Genomic DNA, 21,482 nt, shown 5'->3' with positions numbered 1-21,482 from the left:
TGGTCTGTTTCCAAAAGAAAAAATAAAACAAATGTGGCTGTTTGATCTTAGAGGTATTCTAACACAAACACATGTCCTGAGGCAAAATGCTACCTTCTTCCTTTACTCCCTCTGCCCACAACACTAGCCAGCTGGGTGGGAGGTTCCCAACTACTCTTTTTCTTGGATGATTACTCCTTCCACTTTATGATAGAAGCTTAATCAACAGAGGCCAAAACACTCTCATTCTTGAACCTGATGAAGTCAGAAAGTGCTTACTACATCTTATTCAATTGTTTAAGTTTGATGTCAAGTGCTAAGGAACTGCTTCTTTTGTGTCTAGGAGTTTGCCTTCATATTTGGCTTTGTTCTGTTCGTATAAACTAAGATGAAAAGGATCAAATGATTTCAGATAGGTTTTTTTTTTTTAATGTTATATCCTGATATATTTATTTTAAGGGCTCAAAATTTTATGGTTTGGAAATAAAATGTATGAAAACTCTTTCATCTGATACCAGGCACAGGAGAGCATGCTGATGTATAAGGTATTAAAATATCTTATAAAACATTTTCAGTCAGAAATACAGATGGGAAACCAGGAGTGATATTCTAGGTGGTTAATGACTGGTAGCATGTAAATATCAACCAGTCAGAACGAGGTCTGCTACACATGGTTGTTGGGGATATATCCCATCTGGGTGCCAGTCTTGTGGCCTAAACTTCTGATTAATCTGGAAGTTATCAGCTAATTAATGATACCTTATAGGAAAAACACTATTATATTCAAATATATAGATTTCTTTTGTTAATATGTTCAATCATGTAAAAATCTGATCAATGAGTAAAGCCTAAAACTTCATGGTTATTTCACATATACAAAACATATTAATTTTATTTGTCCAATTCATTTTAGTAGCTATTAAATTAAAAATGCCTTTAAAATTTAATTAATGTAAACAGATACAATGTACAGCCTAACATATACTCTAGATGAGGCAGTACAGTATATGTACTAATTTTTTTTCAATTTACAAGCAAAGGTTTTGAAATAGAACAGGATAGAAATATAAAAGGTTATTCAACATCAATAAAAGTTTTTGACATTAAAATTAAAAAAAAAAAAAAAAATACAGGACAGACTCCAAAGCCAAGATCACACATCCCTAGGACAACCTGACTTTTTACCCCAGTTATTGCTGTCCATGACTAAGAGAATGTGCTTAACAGCAGCGCGGGCAAAGGTCCTATATCTCATTATGTCACAGGCTGGAAAGAACTTGGACAAAAGGACATTTGCAGAGGGCTCTGATCACACTAGCAACCCAAGAACATTTGAAAATGTTGAAAACATAGCAGTTTATTTTGCATATCCTTTGACTTAACAATTTCATTTGTTCCGATTTATCTAGGAAAACACAACTCATAAGGACTGTGATGGGTGCATTGTTTGCTGCTGGCATGGTAAATGGAGCCTAGAGCAGCCACTGCTCGAATGGCAGACACTGATTTCACATGGGACAGGTTATTCCTCATACTAGGAGCATCCTTGCCCACCCATTCTGCTTTGATAACACTGACTCTTCCCTGTAAGTATGGTCTGAGGATAAGACTCCACTGTAGACTCATAAGGCTGCCTTCCTGCCCCTGAGCACAGCCACTGTAACACAGTGAGGTGGGTTTGTCTGATTTTATTCTGCATGTACACCACAGGACTGGACCACGGTAGGTGTTCCACAGATAACATGTTAAATGGATGAACACAGTAACAGTCATCTCCACAGTTATCATTCAAAGAGAGGAACTGAGTAAATGAGAACATAGTCATAAGATGAAATACTATTCTCCAAAACGACATATACGAGACGAGTGATACAGATATTCCAGAGATGGCTGGTGATGATGCTAGACATTCCAACAGTACAAATGTACTTGGTGCCACTGAACTGCATGTTTAAAAATTTTTAATGCTCAATTATATGTTATGTATATTTTACCATAATAAAAAATAATTTTTAAAGGCAATGATGATCAAACACTTAACAGAAAAAGCTATAAATTATACCATAACATTTCTGTAGGAAAATACATTTTGGAAAAAAATAAAACCTTTTTGTTTTGAAACAAATATAAAAAATAGTATACCAAACTAGAAACAGTGATATTTCAGGTAGAAAAATCAACATCTTTATTTCATTCTTTCAAAGGTATTTTTTCTAAATATGAAGTTTGTCTACATTAAATATTTTCTTTAAAAGTCATATTAAAACTTTTGAAAACTAAACCTTTCCAAACATTCTTATGGGCATAAGACCACTCTCCTTATGAAATATACTCTAATTCAATATTTACTTTTGAGAGTCAGAATTTTGGAATGAGGCAGAAGATAAGTGAGCAACAGTAACAAACAGCTCCCACCTTCCACTGTTGCCTTTGTCATCTTCTTCCTCTTCATTATCTGAAGCTAAGAAAGGAACTGCAGCCAAATCCTCCTCCTCTGCACGGATCCGTCCCAGGAGGATGAGGCCATGAATTTTACAGTCAATTCCTGAGCTCCTACATTGCTTTATTGCAATTTCAATATACCTGTGATACTAGACAAGAAAACAATGCACTATAATTTTAGACTCAAACACATTAGAATTTTTTTGCTAAAGAAAAGGACATTTGAGACATGGAATGTTGGGATCTTTTACTTAAGTTCTGGAACTAACAAATGAGTTATCAAAGTTAACACAGCCATATCTGAATAGCATTTGTCTTCAAAAGACACATTCATCAAATGTGTCTGCTTGAGGCTTAGACTAATTTTCTTACTAAAATTAAATAGGCTGATAGGCTTACTGAATGACAAATCCTCCTCTCCTGGAGCTTTCTTGAATCAAAATGTGTTAAGTATGCGGAGATTAAATGTCAGGTAGTCATGGAAACTTCATAACTTTTAAAACATAAAAATATTTGAATATACCCAATTATAGAGAAAATAGTACAAAGAACTCCATGACCCATTACCTAGTTAAACAATTATCAACATATATATGACCAATCTTGCTCATATATGGATTAGTATAAGGAAATTGCAGGCATTATGCTATTTTAAAACTTCAGTATGTATTACTAAATTAAGGACTTTTAAAAAACCATATCCAGGGCTGGGGTTATAGCTCAGCTGGTAGAGTGCTTGCCTCACATATACAAAGCCCTGGGTTCAATCCCCAGCACCACCAAAAAAAAAATCCACATTATTATTACCACAGCTCAAACAGTAATGCCTATATTGTCTAATATGCTACAGCAATCAAACTTTTCTGATTGCTTTATAAATGTCATTTTGTTATTGGCTTGTTCAATTCAGAATATAAACAAACAAGATTCAAACTCCCTCTGTTATGTCTTGGCCATTTGATTGTTAAAATTCATGTGTTTGTCCTATCCCTGCACCCTACAGTGGCAAGCTCCATTTCTATCATGGTATAGACAAAAATCCCCTATCCCAGTATTACATGTGAACAAAGTGATGTACCAGGAAGCACATAACACTAACAATTACTTTTGATTCCCTAAACTGGACCTGATCAAACCTCAAGATCTATCTATTTCACAGGAAATACAGGTTGAACATCACCACCAGGATACAAAAGCCAAATAAAAAATATGAACAATGCTGCAGGGAAAAGGTGACTTTATTTTTCTTCTTCTTTAGTAAGGAAAAAAAATAAGAGAATTAAGACTTAAATGTGGTGGGACTGGCATTGTGGTTCAGTGGTAGTGTTTGCCTAGCATGTGTGAGGCACTGGGTTCAATTCTCAGCACTGCACATAAATAATAAAAATAAAAGTCTGTTAACATCTAAAAAAAATTTTTTTTTAAAAGACTTAAATGTGGTGCAAACTACAGACACTGTTTGAATGAAGAGTCACACAAAATGACCTGAAAGGACATTCACAGGATAATTAGGAAAATCAGAACACTGTTTAGATATTACATGAGGTTAAGGAAAAATTATTGGGTATAATAAGTGTACTACAATTTTTTTTGTTTTTTAAGTTCTTGTTAGAGATGAATACTGAAGTAAGTGCTACTGAAATAAGGTCATACAGTACTTGCTGAAGGGAAAGGAGGAGGGAGGAAAACAATGACACACAACTGGCAAAATGTATTGACACTTTCAGTGTTAAAACCAGGTGATGGGCTCAGGAAGGTTTTGGTACACTTTAATGTTAGAAAATTCCCTTAACAAGCCATTTACATAGGAAAGGCTATGCTAAAGAGTCTAATAGCTCATATGACATAATGAATCCCACTAACATGCATATTTGCAATGCACCAAAAGAGAACACACACACAAAAAAGTCTAGTAGTTCCAAAGGAATGGTCTATTTTAGTTGGTTGTGGGATACAGGGTAGGTCATGAGTTTTTCATTTACACACAATGCTTCCTATTCTCATGTACATGATATACACTATTCTGTACTTACAAAAAAAATTACAGAATAAACTGTTCTGAGTTAAAAATTTCTTAGACTAAATACTCCTTTTATAAATGACGATCTCAGTTGTTGATTCAATTAACTGTAATGATTTCATTAAAACACAAAAATACCTAAGACTAATAACTGCCCTCAGTTACCTTGTAATAAGTGAACACTAAAATGCACTACAATTCAGTATTATCTTTTCTCAGAAAAACTTCATGTTATCTTTTTTTTTTTTTTTCCTTTTTGTCTTCTTATGGTACTGGGGAATGAACCCAGAGGCACTCTACCACTAAACTATATATCCCCAGCACTTTTTAATTTTTGAAGCAAGGTCTCACTAAATGGCCCACCATCTTGGCATCAAAATTAAAATTCTCCTGCCTCCACCTCCTGAGTTGCTGGGATTACAAGTATGTGTTTTCATTAGTTCCACTTTTATAATTTTCCTACTTATCTATTAACAACAATGATTTTAATTGTAATTAATCAGTATGTCACAAAATAGTTCAATGACATTCAAGAATAAACAGTAACTGGGGAATCTTCAGTATGGAGGAATAGAGGGATCACTTCCCTGGGGGCTCTGCGGGCAGCTTTTCAACAAGCCAACCTCTATTAATTCCTCTTTCACTCTTCCTGTAATTTTTTACTTCTATTTTCTCTCCTCCTTCCTCATAAACATCACATCCTACACCATTTATGTTCTCTCTTTGTCCACCATTTGAAATTGTAAACCCTTTTGCAAACTAAACTGTTTATAATGTGGACAATAAATGAACATATCCTTTCTGCTTATTGTGACAAAACTGTAGACATCTTATTAAGAGCTATTTGGTTTAAGGTTATATACTGTTTGCATTGGGTACTGTTGTTACTTGTCTCCCCCTTAAAGGCAAAGTACTGGAAACCTTGAGAAGAACTATAAGTCTATAGGGTAGAAACTGTACTGCCTCAGATTCACACGCAAGATGGGCAGACATACAAACAAAAGGAAAAAACAAGGGAACCCCAAAGAAAGCAAGATACTCCAACAATAGAATCCACTGACAATACAATAGAAGAAATGTCAGAGAGGGGATTTAGAATGTACATAGTTAAACTGATCTGTGACAAAAAGGATGATGTAAGATGTGCAATCAGAGATAAAATTCAGGAGATGAAAGATCACTTCAATAAAGAAATACAGATTCTGAAAAGAAATTAACTACTCAAAACGAAGGAATCAGGAAACCAAATTAAAAATTCAATGGAAAGTATCACCAACAGACTAGACCCCGTGGAAGACAAAACTTTAGGCAATGAAGACAAAATATAAAATAATGAGAATAAAGCTGACCATGGAGAGAAGATGTTAAGAAACCATGAACATAAAGAACTTCCAAGAATTATGGGACAACATGAAAAGAGAAAATTTAAGATTTACCAGGATAGATGAAGATGTGGAGATATAAACCAAAGGAATGCACAATCTTTTCAATGAAATAACATCACAAAATTTCCCAAACCTAAAAGATGAAATGGAAAATCAAATACAAGAGGCTTAGAGGGCCCCAAATATACCAAATTACAACAGACCCACACCAAGCCACATTATTATGAAAATGCCTAACATACAGAATAAGGATAGAATTTTAAAGGCTGGGAGAGAAAAATATCACATTACATATGGGGGAAACCAATTTGGATCTCAGTTGATTTCTCGACAGACTCTAAAAGCTAGGAAGTCCTGAAATAATATATACAAAGCTCTGAAAGAAAATGGATGCCAATCAAGAATTCTATATCCAGCAAAATTAAGCTTCAGATTTGAAGATGAAATAAAAATTTTTCATGATAAAAAAGTTAAAAGAATTCACAACTAGAAAACCTGTACTACAGAACATTCTCAACAAAATATTCCATGAAGATGAAATGAAAAAAGAAAAAAAAAAAAAAAAAAGTGAAAACCAGCAAAGGAGGAACTACTCTAAAGGAATAGTCAACCAAAAAGAAACCAACTCAAATGAAAACCAGAAATAAACAAAAATGACCAGCAATACAAATCATTATCTCAATAAGAACCTTGAAAGTTAATGGCCTAGACTCATCAATCGAGACACAGGCTGGCAGATTCAATTAAAAAACAAGACCCAACAATATGCTGTCTGCAAGAAACTCATTTCATAGGCAAAGACATCCACAGACTGAAGGTGAAAGGGTGGGAAAAAACATGACCCACAGGGACCACATAAACAAGCAGGGGTTTCTATCCTCATATCAGATAAAGTGGACTTCAAGTCAAAGTTAATCTGAAGGGACAAAGAAGGACATTTCATACTGCTTAAAGGAATTATACATTAACAAGACATAACAAATGTAAATATTTATGCACCAAACGATGGAGCATCGATGTACATCAAACAAACCCTTCTCAATTTTAAGAATCAAATAGACCACAACACAATAATACTGGGTGACTTTAACACACCTCCCTCACCATTGGATAGATCCTCAAACAAAAACTAAACAAAGAAGCTATAGAACTAAATAATACAATCAATAATTTCGACTTAACAGACAAATATAGAATATTTCATCCATCAACAAGCGAATATACTTTCTTCTCAGCAGCACACAGATCCTTTTCTAAAACAGACAATGTCTTAGGCCACAAAGCAACTCTTAACAAACACAAAAATATAGAGATAATACTCTGTATTCTATCAGATCATAATGGAATGAATCTAGAAATCAATGATAAAATAAAAAATAGAAACTACTTCAACACCTGGCAACTAAATAATATGCAACTGAATGATGAATGCATAGCAGAGAAATAAGGGATAAAATTAAAAAAATACTTAAAATGAAAATAGCAATATAACATGTCAAAATCTCTAGGACACTATGAAGTCAGTACTAGTTCAAGTCAGTACTAGTACAAGTTCATTGCACTGAGCTCATTCATTGAAAGAATAGAAAGTCAAAAAATAGGGCTGGGGAGATAGCTCAGTCAGTAGAGTGCTTGCCTTGCAAGCACAAGGCCCTGGGTTTGATCCCCAGCACCACCAAAAAAAAAAAAAAAAAAAAAAAAAGGTCAACAAATAAATGACCTAACATTACATCTCAAAGTCCTGGAAAAAGAAGAAAAGATCAATACCAGAGGCAGAAGAAAATAATTAAAATCAGAACTGCAATTAACGAAATTGAAGCAAAAGAAACAATTGAAAAAAACAGACGAAACAAAAAGTTCATTGAAAAAAAAAAATCAATAAAATTGATAAACCCTTAGCCACATTAACAAAGAGAAAAACTCAAATTACTAAAATGAAAAAGGAAATATCAAAAGACACTAATAAAATATAGAAGACAATCAAACTGTTTTGAAAATCTATACTCCAATAGAAAATCTTGAAGACACTGACAAACTTTTAGAGACCTACCCAAATTGAATCAGGAGTACATACACAACAGATCAATTTCAAGTAATGAAATTGAAGATGCCATCAAAAGCCTACTAAGAAAGAAAAGCCTAGGACCAGATTCTCAGAAGAGTTCTACAAGGCCTTCAATGAAAAATTAACACCAATCTTCCTCAAATTATTCCATGAACTAGAAAAGAAGGAAACCCTTCCACACTCATTCTATAAATCCAGTATCACCGTGACACCAAAACCAGAAAAAGACACATCAAGGAAAGAAAACTTAAGACCAATATCCCTGTTGAACATAGATGCAAAGATTCTCAATAAAATTATGGCAAATTATATACAAAAACATATTAAAATGATAGTGCACCACAATCAAGTGGGGTGCATACCAGGGATGCAAGGTTGGTTCAACATATGATCATCTAAAAGATGTAGAAAAGGCAACGATGAAATATAGCACGCCTTCATGTTTAAAACACTAGAAAAACTAGGGATAGTAGAAACATACCTCAACATTATAAAAGCTATTTATGCTAAACCCAAGACCAACATCATTCTAATTGGAGAAAACTTGAAAGCATCTCCTGTAAGGACTGGAACAAGAAAAGGATGCCCTCTTACAACTCTTCTACTCTATATAGACCTAGAACCTCCAGCCAGAGCAATTAGACAGAAGAAAGAAATTAAAGGGATATGAACAGGAAAAGAAGAACTCAAACTATCACTATTTGCTGATGACATGATTCTGTATTTAGAAGACTCAAAAAATTCCACCAGAAAACTTCTGGAACTAATAAATGATTTCAGCAAAGTAGCAGGAGATAAAATCAACACCCGTAAATCAAATGCACTCTTACATATCAGTGATGAATCCACTGAAAGAGAAATTAGGAGAACTACCATTCACAACAGCCTCAAAAAATAAAATAAAATATTTGGGAATCAATCTAACAAAAGAGGTCAAAATCCTCTATAATGACAACTACCAAACACTAAACAAAGAAGATCTCCCATGCTCTTAGATAGGCAGAATTAACATTTTCAAAATGGTCATACTACCAAAAGCATTATAGAGATTTAATGCAATTCCTATTAAAATCCCATTGACATTCTTCATAGAAACAGAGAAGGCAATAATGAAATTCATTTAGAAAAATAAGAGACCCAGAATAGCTAAAGCATTACTCAGGACGAAAAGTGAAGCAGGAGACTTAAATTATACTACAGAGCTATAGTAACAAAATGGCATGGTACTGGCACCAAAACAGACATGTAGACCAATGGTACAGAAAACACAGAGACAAACCCACAAAAATACAATTTCATTCTGGACAAAGGCACCAAAAGTATACACGGGAGAAAAGATAGCCTCTTCAACAAATAGTGCTGGGATATATGTAATAAAATGAAATTAGACCCCTATCTCTCACCCTGCACAAAACTCAAAGTAGATCAAGGACTTAAGCCCTAGAACAGAGACCCTGTGCCTAATAAAAGAAAGTAGGCCCAAATCTCCACCATGTCAGTTTAGGAACTGACTACCTTAACAAGACTCCTAAGGCTCAAGAAGTCAAATTAAGAATCAATAAAGGGGATGGAATCAAACTAAAAAGCTTCTTCACAATAATGTGAAGAAGAGAAACAATAACATGAAGAGAGAGCCTACAAAATGGGAGAAAATCTTTACCACCTGCACCACAGGTAGAGCATTAATCTCCAGGATATATAAAGAACTCAAAAAACTTAACACCAAAAAATACAAATAACCCAATCAATAAATGGGCTAAGGAACTGAACAAACACTTCACAGAAGAATAAATACAATCAATTAATAAACATATGAAAAAATGTTCATCTCTTGCAATTAGAGAAATGCAAATCAAAACTAAGATTTCATCTCTCTCCAATCAGAATGGCAATTATCAAGAATACAAGCAACAATAAATGTTGGTGACAATGCAGGGAAAAAGGAACACACATACATTGCTGGTGGGAATGCAAAATGGTACAACCATTATGAAAAGCAGTACGGAGATTCCTCAGAAAACTTGGAATGGAAATCACAATTTGACCCAGTTATCCCATTCCTCCATTTATATCTAAAAGACTTAAAATCAGCATACTACCTTGATGCAGCCACATCAATGTTTACAGCAGCTCAATCCACAATAGCTAAACTATGGAACCAACCTAGTGCCCTTCAACAGATGAATGGAAAATGAAAATGTAGTATATATACACAGTGGAATATTACTTGGCCTTAAAGAATTATGGCATTTTGCTAGTAAATAGATGGAGCTGGAGAATATCATACTAAGTGAAATAAGCCAACCCCAAAGAACCAAAGGCCAAATATTTTCTCTGATATGGAGATGCTAATTCACAATAAGGGATGGGGGGGTGGGGAAAGAATAGAGATACTTTGGATTAGACAGAGGGAAGTAAAGGGAGGAAAGAGGGCATAGGAGTAGGAAGGATAGTAAGGTTAATTGGATATTGTTATCCCTGTGCATATATGATCATGCAACTGATGTAATTCTATATCAGGTACAACCAGAAGAATGAGAAGTTATATTTGATATATCAAAGTGCCTTCTGTCATGTATAACTAACTAGAACAAATTTTTTAAAAAGTAAACAGTAACTATAGTATTAAATGTTTCAAAATAGTTTTGAGAATTTTAAATGTCTTCACCACAAAAAAATGATAAATATTTGAAATGAATATGTTAATTAGTCTGATTTGATCATCCCACAACATTCACATGTAATGAAACACCACACTGTACTCCATAAACATATGTAATTATTGTTTGTCAATTTCAAATAAAGCAAAAAAAAAAAAAAATTTCAAATAAAGCTTAGAAAACAAGAAGAAAAGGTAGAGTTGGGGTGTAACTCAGTGGGAGAGCACTTACCTACTATTCTCAAAGACCCAAATTCAATCCCCAGCGTACACACACACACACACACACACACACACACACAAATGATATATTGCATTTAATCATTTAAAAGTAAACTCAAGTATAATAAATTTTGGGTAAATGATATTGTTATCTACTATCACTGTACCAATTAAATTAGTCCTGAAACAACAAGGTACTAGAGAAAACTGTCTTAATTTGATATTATTTTAAATACACTTTATATATTAGAATAGTGCTTGTATCTTATGGAGGATTTGAGAGAAGAGAATCTCACTGAGCTCTATATAGTATTTGCTGCTTAAAAAGTCTTCATTTGGGCTGGGGTTGTGGCTCAGTAGTAGAGCACTTGCCTCACATGTGTGAGGCACTGAAGTTCAAGTCTCAGCACCACATAAAAATAAATAAAATAAAGGTATTGTGCCCACCTACAACTAAAAAAAAAAAAAAAAAAAAAAATTTAAAAAAAAAAAAGCCCTCAATGGTTCTCTCAGAATTTTTAAGAAATACAATACATTCAGATTCATTCTGAAAGTTACCTTATTATCAATTGAATGACTGCTACCACATGACAAGTTCAGGACCTGACACCAAAGGTCATGACAATAAAAAAGTAATTTCAATGTCACATTCATAGTCAGAAAAACCATTGAAAACTAAAATATATCTAATGATGACAAAAAAGTGTGGATGCAAATAGCACCCTCAATGGAATGCCTGTTGACTTTTCCCAGGGGTACTTACCCACGCTGTAAATAGTGAGAATGAAATCTGTTTTGTTTCCTTTTCAAACCAATCTGATAAACAGCAGATTCAAGTTGTATAAAAGGTGCCAAAATAATGTTAAGTTTTAAAACAAGCATATTTAGTTAGAACAGAAAAAATGGGGTTCAATGCTAGTATACAAATAGCCAAGGCAGCTTTCTTACCATTTGTAAGGCACTGAAAAGGAGCAGGACCACTGCTACTTACCTCTGTGCAGTCATTCAGAAGAGGCACTGTGGTGTCACTGGGATTTATATTGATTGTCTTCAGTTCAATTAGGTTATTAAGGGAATTTCCACCTAGAAAAAGAAAAAGTCAAGGAATCAAACAAAGGAGTTTTATGAAAATATAGAAGATACTTCATTTTGAGAAATGAATTCCATTACCTGACACCACAACCAGGGAAGGCATATAGCTACTGTCAGCAGGATCCACTATCATTTTTAATCTATGAACAAGAACATCAGGGAAAATCTCCAAACGAATCCAATGCTTTAAGGAAAAGAAAAAACAAAAACAAAACACATTCTCAGCAAAATTCAGCTATTAAAATACTAAACTAGTACCACTGGAGCTTTAGTTTATACAAGATTTTTTTAAACATAAAATATGTGAGAGAGAGAATAATGCATTACCCTGGCAGAAACGAGAATATTCCTCCATACCATCACACAAAGTCTGAGAAATGATATATTTATAGACTCTAGACCAAGGGTGCTCCTTCATACCATCAAGAATGGGTGAGAAGCTAAGTGTGGTGGCGCACACCTGTAAACCCAGCAGCTCAGGAGGCTGAGACAGGAGGACTGTGAGTTCAAAGCCAGCCTCAGCAATAGCAAGGCACTAGGCAACTCAGTGAGACCCTGTCTCTAAATAAAATACAAAACAGGACTGGGGATGTGACCCAGTGGTTGAGTGTCCAAGTTCAATATTCAGTATCAAAAAAAAAAGGGTGGGTGAGAGAAAACACCAGGATCAAGATGGAGAAAATGGCCCTCTCCCCAAGTCTGCCTGAGGTAAATCCACATCAGTGCAATCACAAAGACTTGCCAACGAGCTTTAGGCCATCCTAAAAAAACAAACAAATAAACAAAAAAACTTCTCACCAGAGCCAGAATTGGAATTCACAGCTTTTTTTGCAGAAAAGGACAACAAAAACACCCTACAGCATCCTCTATTAATTGATTAGATAAAATCTGTTACTTATACTGTTTTAAATCTCTTGGTAATAAAAACTGGATGGCATGTTACTCTGTTATTTCAAAATAATTTATGACCTGAAACATACAATGAGTAATAACAGTTACCATTAGTAAAATTCTAGGTTTTTCAAAGTTCACTTTGAAGATCCAAGTACAAAATCTAAATGAAAGTGGTTTCTCCTTCCCTGCCCTGTTCCCACTGCACACTACCTTTCCTTGTGACCCAGATGACTGCCAGCAGGGCTCACTACCGTCAATCAGACGAGAAGCCTGATTCACTGAGGAAGACACATTCAGGCTCTTCACCATGCGGGACCAGCTGTCCAGCAGCATTCCTGGCTGACTATTATGACAGCGCTTCAGCTGTTTTCCAGAACGGCCACAAAAGACTGCAGACTGTCCTATTTCACATGGTCAAAAAGAGAGTTAACACTTGGTGAAATGGGAGAGAACCTTCATGACCAAGAAATCAAGAATATTATATACAGATGAACTTCTTACTTTATTGAAAATCACAGTTAATAATTACCAAAACATAGCTTCAAAAACCTAATCAAGGTATTTTACCCCAAATTATGAGGTCTATATAATGCTTTAATTTATTCAACTTAAATCTCTAAGATAATAACAGAGTATATTTCAAAAAAAAAAAAAAAAAAAAAGGACTCAGACAGGTTGTGGGAATAGTTCAGTTAATAGTCCTTACAGAAAATAGTCTTATTAAAAACACTTATAGGGGCTGGGGATGTGGTTCAGTGGCATAGCACCTGCCTAGCTTACAGAAGGCCTGGGTTCAATTCCCAACACTACAAAAAATAAAAATGCTTTTATAAATGCAAAGCAAAAACCAAATTTGTGCAAACAGAAATTCAACTAGCCTTTCTCATAGAGGACACATGGAAGAACCAGACAAAACATTCAAAAAATGAGTAAATCATCTTGAAAGTATTAGAATTGATGAGATTGTAGAGAATGACAAGGCCAGAATCTACAGAACACTGGCAACCCAATGGAAGCATGGAGATGAGACACACCCTGGATCACAGGCTCATCTTCCTATGCTATCTTGTCAGGTTCTACACAGTTCCTGACACATGGCACTCTATCAGCCTTGGAAGGGGAAGGGGACAGGAACTACAGTCCAGAGAAAATCAGGAGCAGGAGGGATATCCACAGAAAACAACCTACACTTGAGATCCCAACAGGAAATACAAAGAAGGGTGAACTCTGAAAGGTGTTTGCTTTTTGGTTTTTTTTTTTTTTTTTTTTTTTGCAGATTGCACCTCAGCATGAAATCTTCTCAATGACTGAAAGTTGACTAGGGTGAACTCAGATAGTTACTTACTTCTAATCCCTGGCAGAATAACCCTCTCCCTCAATCACTGAAGAAAAGAGAACAATAGCCTCAAATTGATTCAAGAAATAATTTTTCAGTATAATCCAGAATATAATGGTACATGAGGAGACAAGAAAACATGACTTAAAACATCCAGAAATGAATATAAATAGACCCACAAAATTATAAGACACAGACTTTATCTATGCTCACTATGTTTGAAAAAGCAAGAAACTACAGAACATTTTAGCAGTGAACTGAAAACTATTTTTTAAAAAACAGAGAATAGAACTGATAAATACAATAAATAAAAACAAGAACTTAATGAATAGTGCTAAGGGTGTGCAGCTCAGTAGTGAACACTTGCCTACCATGCATGCAGCTCTGGGTTCAATCACCAGCACCACAAAAAATAAGAAGAAGAACCTAATGAATATGTTCACAGTAGAGCTGAAGAGGTAATAAAAATACCTAGAATTAAGAACTGAAAAGTAACAATTTAGAAAACAAATGGGAAGGTAAAATACTTCCTAAAGAGAGGGTAAGTAAAACATCAGTAAAAGAGGATTGCCCAAAGAAGGATGATGAGAGAACAGAGAAGAGGCAATACGGGGAAAAAAGGCTGAATGATTGGGGGAAGGGAGGGGGGAGGAGAAATAAATAAAGGCATTTGAATTGAAAAGAAAGAATTAAAATTATCTCTGTTTATAGATGAAATTATATGTAGAATACTCTGAAGAATCCACACACAAAAAAAACTGTTAGAACCAATTAAAGTCAGCAAAGTTATAGAATACACACAAAAATCAGTTTATGTATACACTAGCCACCAAAAACAGTTTCTATACACTAGCAACAAATATTCTCAAAATGGAAATTTATTTAAAATAGCATGAAAAACAAATACACAGGAATAATTTTAACCAAGAAGGTGTAAGACCTATACACCAAAAATGACAAAATGTTGTTGAAAGAAATTAAAGAAGACTTAAGTAAATGCAAAGACATAAAATGGAACACTTGATATTAAAATGAGGATGTTACCCAGAGTCTACACAGACTCAATATAATCCCTAAAAAAAATTTCAATAGCCTTTTTCTTCTTTTTAACAAATGTGAAAAAATTTGCCCCAAAATTCATCCAGAATTTCAAGGGACATCAAATAGACAAAACAGTCTTGAAAATGAGAAAGAAATTTGGAGGCTTCACATATCCCAATTTCTAAGATTATTACAAAGCTATCACAGGTACCTGGCATAAGGGTAGACAAACAGAAAAAAGAACAGAAATGAGAACCCAAAATAAACCCTCATATCTATAGTCAACTGGCTTTCCACAAGAGAGTCAACAAGACTGAAAGGACAGTCTTTTTAACCAGTGGTGCTGGGAACGATGAACATGCACATGCAAAACAAGGAAGATGGACCCTTAGACTATATGATGCTTAAAAATTAACTCAAAATGGATCAAAGAGCTAAATTTAAAAACTAAAACTACAAAATTCTTAGAAAGAAACAGGGCCCAACCTTCATGACCTTCAATTTGGCTATGGTTAAACTGACAACAAAAGCAAACAAAATGCCAATGCACAAGCAACAAAAGGAGAAATATGAAACTTCATTAAAATTAAGAACTTCTGTACAAGAGTAAAATGACAACCCACAGAAGGAGATAAAATATTTGCAAGTATACATCTGATTAGGGTGTAATATCCATAATACACAAAGAACTCTTACAAGTGAACATCAAAAATGTTTAAATGGGCAAAGGACTTGAAACGATACTTCCCTCAAAGAAGGTATATAAAAGCTTAAAAAAAAAAAAGAAAAGAAAAAAGTTTTGACATATTTGTTATTAGGGAAATTCAAATTGAAATCATAGTGAAAGCCAGACATGGTGGTGCACACCTATAATCACAGCAGCTCAGGAGGCTGAGGCAGGAGAATTTCAAGTTCAAAGCCAGCCTCAGCAACTTAGAACCTATCTTTAAATAAAATATTTAAAACAAAGGACTAGGGAAGTGGCTCAGTGGGTAAGTGTCCCTGGGTTCAACCCCAGGTATGGGGGAAGAGGGGAAATCACAGGAGATACCACTTCTCCCCCACTAGAATGACCATAATCAAAACCTAGAAAATTACAAGGGTTGGTGAGGATGTGGAAATAATTAAACCCATTTGTACTGCTGGTGGAAATATAAAATGAAGCAATCACTCTTAAAAGTACCTTGGCAGTAACTCCAAAATTAAAACAAAGAACTACCAAATTTCCTTGCCAAGTTCACTCCTAGGTACACACCCAACAGTTTTGAAAACAAGGACCCAAATAGATACCTGAACATCAAAATTCACAGCAGCATTATTCACAACAGCCAAGAGGCAGAAAATAACCTAAATGTCCACTAATGGACAAATGGATAAACAAAACTTGCTACCTTAATTCCTCCCCTTATTTAAAAAAGCAGTCAGCTATGAGCAAGACCAACCCTTCTGTCCAACTGTGCTCACTATTTGCACATGAACCTATCAAAAAAAATTTCAATACGTTGGTGCCCACACTAATTATCTCACTAGCGATATTCGATGGATAACCATTCTACCCTACCTGGTTCATTTATTCTGCCAAATGTATGCCTGGTGTTGTGCTTTTTAGTCTTGAAACATGTTTCACAAAAATCAAAATCATCACAGTTTCTGCATTTGAATCTGGATCCATTGATAGGAAACATCTGACAGCCATCACACCTATTTTTAAAACAATCATTGAATTTATAAGAAAAAGATGAATTTATTTATTACACTTACTTCAAAATAATACCCTTCCTCCCCCAAAAGAATTTAGCAATCATTAAAATTAAAACTCACGTAACCCCAGGATGAATACTAGGCACCAATTCCATTTCTGACAATAACCCAGTCCAGTGAGATTGCTGAGGGAAGTCAACAATGATATCTTTCCCATTGGCACTGAAAGCTAGGGAAGAATGGAAAGCATCTGAGACATCTTTATCATGAATATAAACCCACAATTAAAATTAAAATATACCTAGCCATGTAAAATGGCAGTTACATATTTTAAAAAGAGTCCTTATATTTTAGAAGTATGTGCCTAGATACTTACGGATAAAATGATACATAACATCAGGAAGTAGCTTCAAAATAATCAAAAGAAAGAACCAAGGATGAAACAATTCTAGCTATGAACTGACCACCATTCACGCTAATGACACATGGAGATTCATTATACAATATTTTCTACTCTTATATAGTTTATAATTTTCCACAGTAGGAAGCTGTGTTGGGGAGGGGAGGGACCACTAGGGACTGAACCACTGAGAAACTTTTAATTACACCACATCCAAAATTTCTTTAGGTACCTTTAGTATGTTAGGGAATAAAAACCAAACTAATAATGTTAAGACTTCTCTTTTCCTTTGATAAAAGTAATTTGCCACTCAAAACAGTGACTTAGAAACCAATTCTTTCTACAATTTGTCTTTGTTTTGATTTGTAAATCTTTGGAATATCTTAAGCAAAGAAAAATGTTTTTTAAAAGTTATATATTAAATAAGTCATTTGTTCTTACATAACCTGAGAAGCTCTAACAACATTCCCACCTACTTGGGATGCACCACCATTGTGGCATCAGAAGTGTTTAAAGATATAATTGCATATTTAACTCTTTCTTGTGCAAGTGTTAAAATGAACATACTTTAAAGTAAGTGTTAACATGAATATACTTTTCAAAGTGTGCCATATGTTTGACAATCTCAATTTCTCATTAAATGTAGCCTGAGGAGCATTTCATGCTTCCTGACCCTAACTCCCATTATTTGCATATTTCTATTTCTTAAATACACTCCTAAAATTTGTAGCACATAAAAGACAAAAAAGCAGTCCCTAAAAGCTGGGAGCTGGCCTGACCAAGGGTAAAACAACTGACAGAATATATTAATAGAATCTCAACAACAGATTAGGCCACTCCATGACTAATGTATCAAGGCAAAACCACATTTCCTTAGTCATGTCTGACCAAAGCCAGGCATGATGGCACATGCCTGTAATCCCAATAACTCAGGAGGCTGATGCAGGAAAATTCCAAGTTTGAGGCCAGCCTCAGCAACTTAGCCAGGCCCTGTCTCAAAATGAAAAAATAAAAAAGGACTGATGATGTAGCTCTGTGGTAAAGCACCCCTGGGGGGTTCAACCCTCCATACCAAAAACAAAAAGCCCCAACCACTATTATGAGGCTGTCTTCATCATACTTGTTTTCTTCTTGCCCTTAAACAGGGGTGGAGGGAGTGTGCCCTGAGTTAATGAAAAGTCAACTTTGGAATTTTATTCCCTGGATAATATATTACCTTTCACAATTCCCACACTTTGATGAGTCACAGATCCCCACTTGTACTTCGGTGTGGTAACAGAGGCCTTCACTCGTACTTTATCACCAATCTTGATATGAGATGAAGAACTTGGTGGAGGATAGCCTAGAGAATTCAACAGTAAATGCACTATAATTAGCATTCAATTCTAGGAATTCTGTCTCTAAAAATAAAGCAAAAAAACTTAATATTAAGAATGTGCTCACCTATAAGTTCCACATGAATATACCTAACCCAGTAAGTGCCCCCCTTCTGCTGCCAATCACACTGAACGTTGAGGTCATGTAATCCATCTCTATCCAGTTTGATGACTTTGCCCACATCGCCCTCACACACTTCTTCATAAGTTCGACAGCATCTAACCATCATTCCCACCTAAAATTGAAATGAAATTAAAAGTCCAGTACAGTGTACCTAGATGAAATGAACCATCACTAGTAGTATTCTATTCTTTAAATTTTTGTTTAGCACCCAGAGTGCAAGACCAAGTATTATGAAACCAGGGCTCTTTAGAAAACTGGCTGGCTCTATGTCTGGGGCAGGAAATATATAAGGTGAGACTGGATCAACTTGGCCATAAAGCAAGGGAACCCAATTATTGGGTTCATTCAAAAGAACAGTCTGATCATTGAAAGGAATCACACCTCAACCACATCAAATCCTAAAGCCAATGAATTAATTCATCTTCATGATAAAAATAAACCAAAGCTTCTTGGGCACCTTTACGAGCACCAGAGCACCAGTGCATTATTCTGAAAATTTATCAATGCTCACCAAAATAAATCATGCATTTATATTTCATTTCCTATAAAAATGGCATTATAAAAAGTAATCAGAATTGATAAGAATCTTTTTTACACAAGAAGAACCCTAGCTAATAAATTCCAAAAGAGATGGCAGTGTTAGAAAACCCCCATAATGCAGTCCCTCATGATTGGTCTAGGTGATGACATTTATAGCTATCAAAGCTACTGGAGATGAACAATTTATGAAGAATTTCATCTATGGAAGAGGCAGGCTAACAAGACCTAACCCACCCAATTCTGCATGCCTGTCAACAAGAGGTAAGAGGGAGCATACTGCCACCTATGAATTCTTCCTGCCTGGGACTCGGGCTGTGTATAAATACCTTCCAGTTCTAACTCTTTATTGAAGAAATAGAGACCAAAGTTGTTAACCACCACCAATTCCAGAATCTTAGACATTTAGAGGACACAGTTGTGGCCCAAAAAAAAGGCAAGGAAGGGACAAGGGAAAAGAAGTATGTTTTATGACTGAATGTCTATGTTTCCCCAAAAATCCATGTGTTGAAGTCCTAACCCTCAAATGTAACTATATTAAGATCTAGAGCCTCTAAGGACCTGAATAAGGTTAAAAGAAGTCACAATGGCAGGGCCCTAATACAAAGCATTGGTGTGTTTTATTTTGTTTTGGGTTTTTTTTTTTTTTTTTGCGGTGCTGGGGATCGAACTCAGGGCCTTGTGCTTGCGAGGCAAGCACTCTACCAACTGAGCTATCTTCCCAGCCCTTGTTTTGGTTTTTGATAGTACTGGGGCTTAAACCCAGAGGCCCTCTACCACTGAGCCACAATCCCAACCCCTTTTGAGATAGGGTCCTGTTAAGTTGTTGAGGCTGGCCTCACTCAAAGTTAGTATCCTCCTTCCTCAACCTCCCAAGCTGCTAAAATTAAAGGAATGCACCACAAGTGCCCAGCTAGGATTAGTGTCATTATAAGAAGAAATATCAGAACTTTCTTGCTTGTTTCTGCTCCCCTCACCCACTGAATGTATGTATACAGTGAGAAAGTTGGCCATCTATAAGCCAGGAAGAAAGCCCTCAGCAGAAACCAATTCAATCCCTTGAACTTGATTTTCTAACCTCCAGAACTGTGAAAATAATGCTTGTGGTCTCGGTTATCAAGTCTATGGTATTGCTAAGATAGCCTAAGCTGTCAAGTTATAAGAGGTTAACAATTCTATGTTAAGAGACTTATGATATACCAAAAGTAAGGTATATGGTCTCCTTATATCCAAATGGAGGGGGGCGCTAATCATAAAGAGACATTTTTGAGAAAATGGGAAAACCTCAGCAATCACTGGATATGAGATGATATTAAGGAATTATTAATTATCTCGTTGGGCAAAAGTAATGTCATTATGTTAAAAAAGGAAATTCTTCATCAGAGATGTATAATGACATACTTATAGGTAAAATCAGGTATTTGAGTTTTTTCTCTGAAATATAATAAAAAAAGAGAATGTGAATGTGAAGACAAAGGATTTACGGTAGATAAAGGACTATATAAAACAAATGTGGCCAAAGCAAGTTAGTTGGCATTAAAGAAAAATATAAGAAAAACAAATATAAAATTATTTGTTTTAAAATAAAAGAAATAATTTGTTTACAAATAAATTTTAAAAGGGTCACAAATGTGGATAAGAGGAATAACATCTCTTCACCATATCCACTGTGTGGACAGTCCTCCAATTCTGGCCCCAATTATCCACCTTTTGCAACTCTATCCTCTGGTCACTTTGCTGCAGCCACAGTGGCCTGCCTAAGTGCCCAGACCTCTCCTGGCAGCCACTGAGCTGCCCCTTCACATCTGCAGGCCTTCATACACACTGTACATTCCCAACAAGATCCCAATCATCATCCCAACAAAGTGCCCTGATCCAAGAACTCTAGACTGTTCTTTCTTGTTCCCATGGTATGCATCTCCTCCGAACAGACCACAGGGTTTACCAGATGGTATAAGTTTTTGTCTTCCACCACAAGAAGGCAGGCCCCCTGATAGCAGGGACCTCTGTTCACATGTAGGAGATGCTCACATATATGCCAAATGAAAAATGAGCTAGGCTCCAGCCTAAGACAGTGACTCACCTGAATGTTCTCTCTTACATACACAGCATAATCATCATTACTTAAAAAATCAGCTCGCTTTTTGTAAGTTTGACTCTCCGTCACAACAGCACCAGTAGACTACAAGAGATAAATACATTTAAAAAG

General features: G+C 35.4%; 1 protein-coding gene across 2 annotated transcripts in view; it reads right to left on the bottom strand.

Moving 5' to 3' along the window:
• Window positions 1–21,482, bottom strand: part of HERC2 (HECT and RLD domain containing E3 ubiquitin protein ligase 2) — a 204,370-nt gene that overhangs the window by 64,673 nt on the left and 118,215 nt on the right. For both annotated transcript variants that reach the window (XM_079128427.1, XM_079128428.1), the window contains exons 48-56: window positions 21,357–21,455; window positions 18,680–18,848; window positions 18,453–18,578; window positions 16,957–17,065; window positions 16,697–16,836; window positions 12,969–13,159; window positions 11,943–12,048; window positions 11,764–11,855; window positions 2,395–2,570 (exon numbers count right to left, since the gene is read on the bottom strand). In XM_079128427.1, coding sequence (XP_078984553.1) covers window positions 2,395–2,570; window positions 11,764–11,855; window positions 11,943–12,048; window positions 12,969–13,159; window positions 16,697–16,836; window positions 16,957–17,065; window positions 18,453–18,578; window positions 18,680–18,848; window positions 21,357–21,455 — 1,208 coding nt within the window. The remainder of the gene's footprint in view (window positions 1–2,394; window positions 2,571–11,763; window positions 11,856–11,942; window positions 12,049–12,968; window positions 13,160–16,696; window positions 16,837–16,956; window positions 17,066–18,452; window positions 18,579–18,679; window positions 18,849–21,356; window positions 21,456–21,482) is intronic.

The sequence above is a fragment of the Sciurus vulgaris genome (genome assembly GCF_902686455.1).
Source record: "Sciurus vulgaris genome assembly, chromosome: 2".
Lineage (NCBI taxonomy): Eukaryota > Metazoa > Chordata > Mammalia > Rodentia > Sciuridae > Sciurus > Sciurus vulgaris.
Note: the sequence above shows the minus strand (reverse complement) of the source record. Positions and strands in the feature narration are given on the sequence as shown.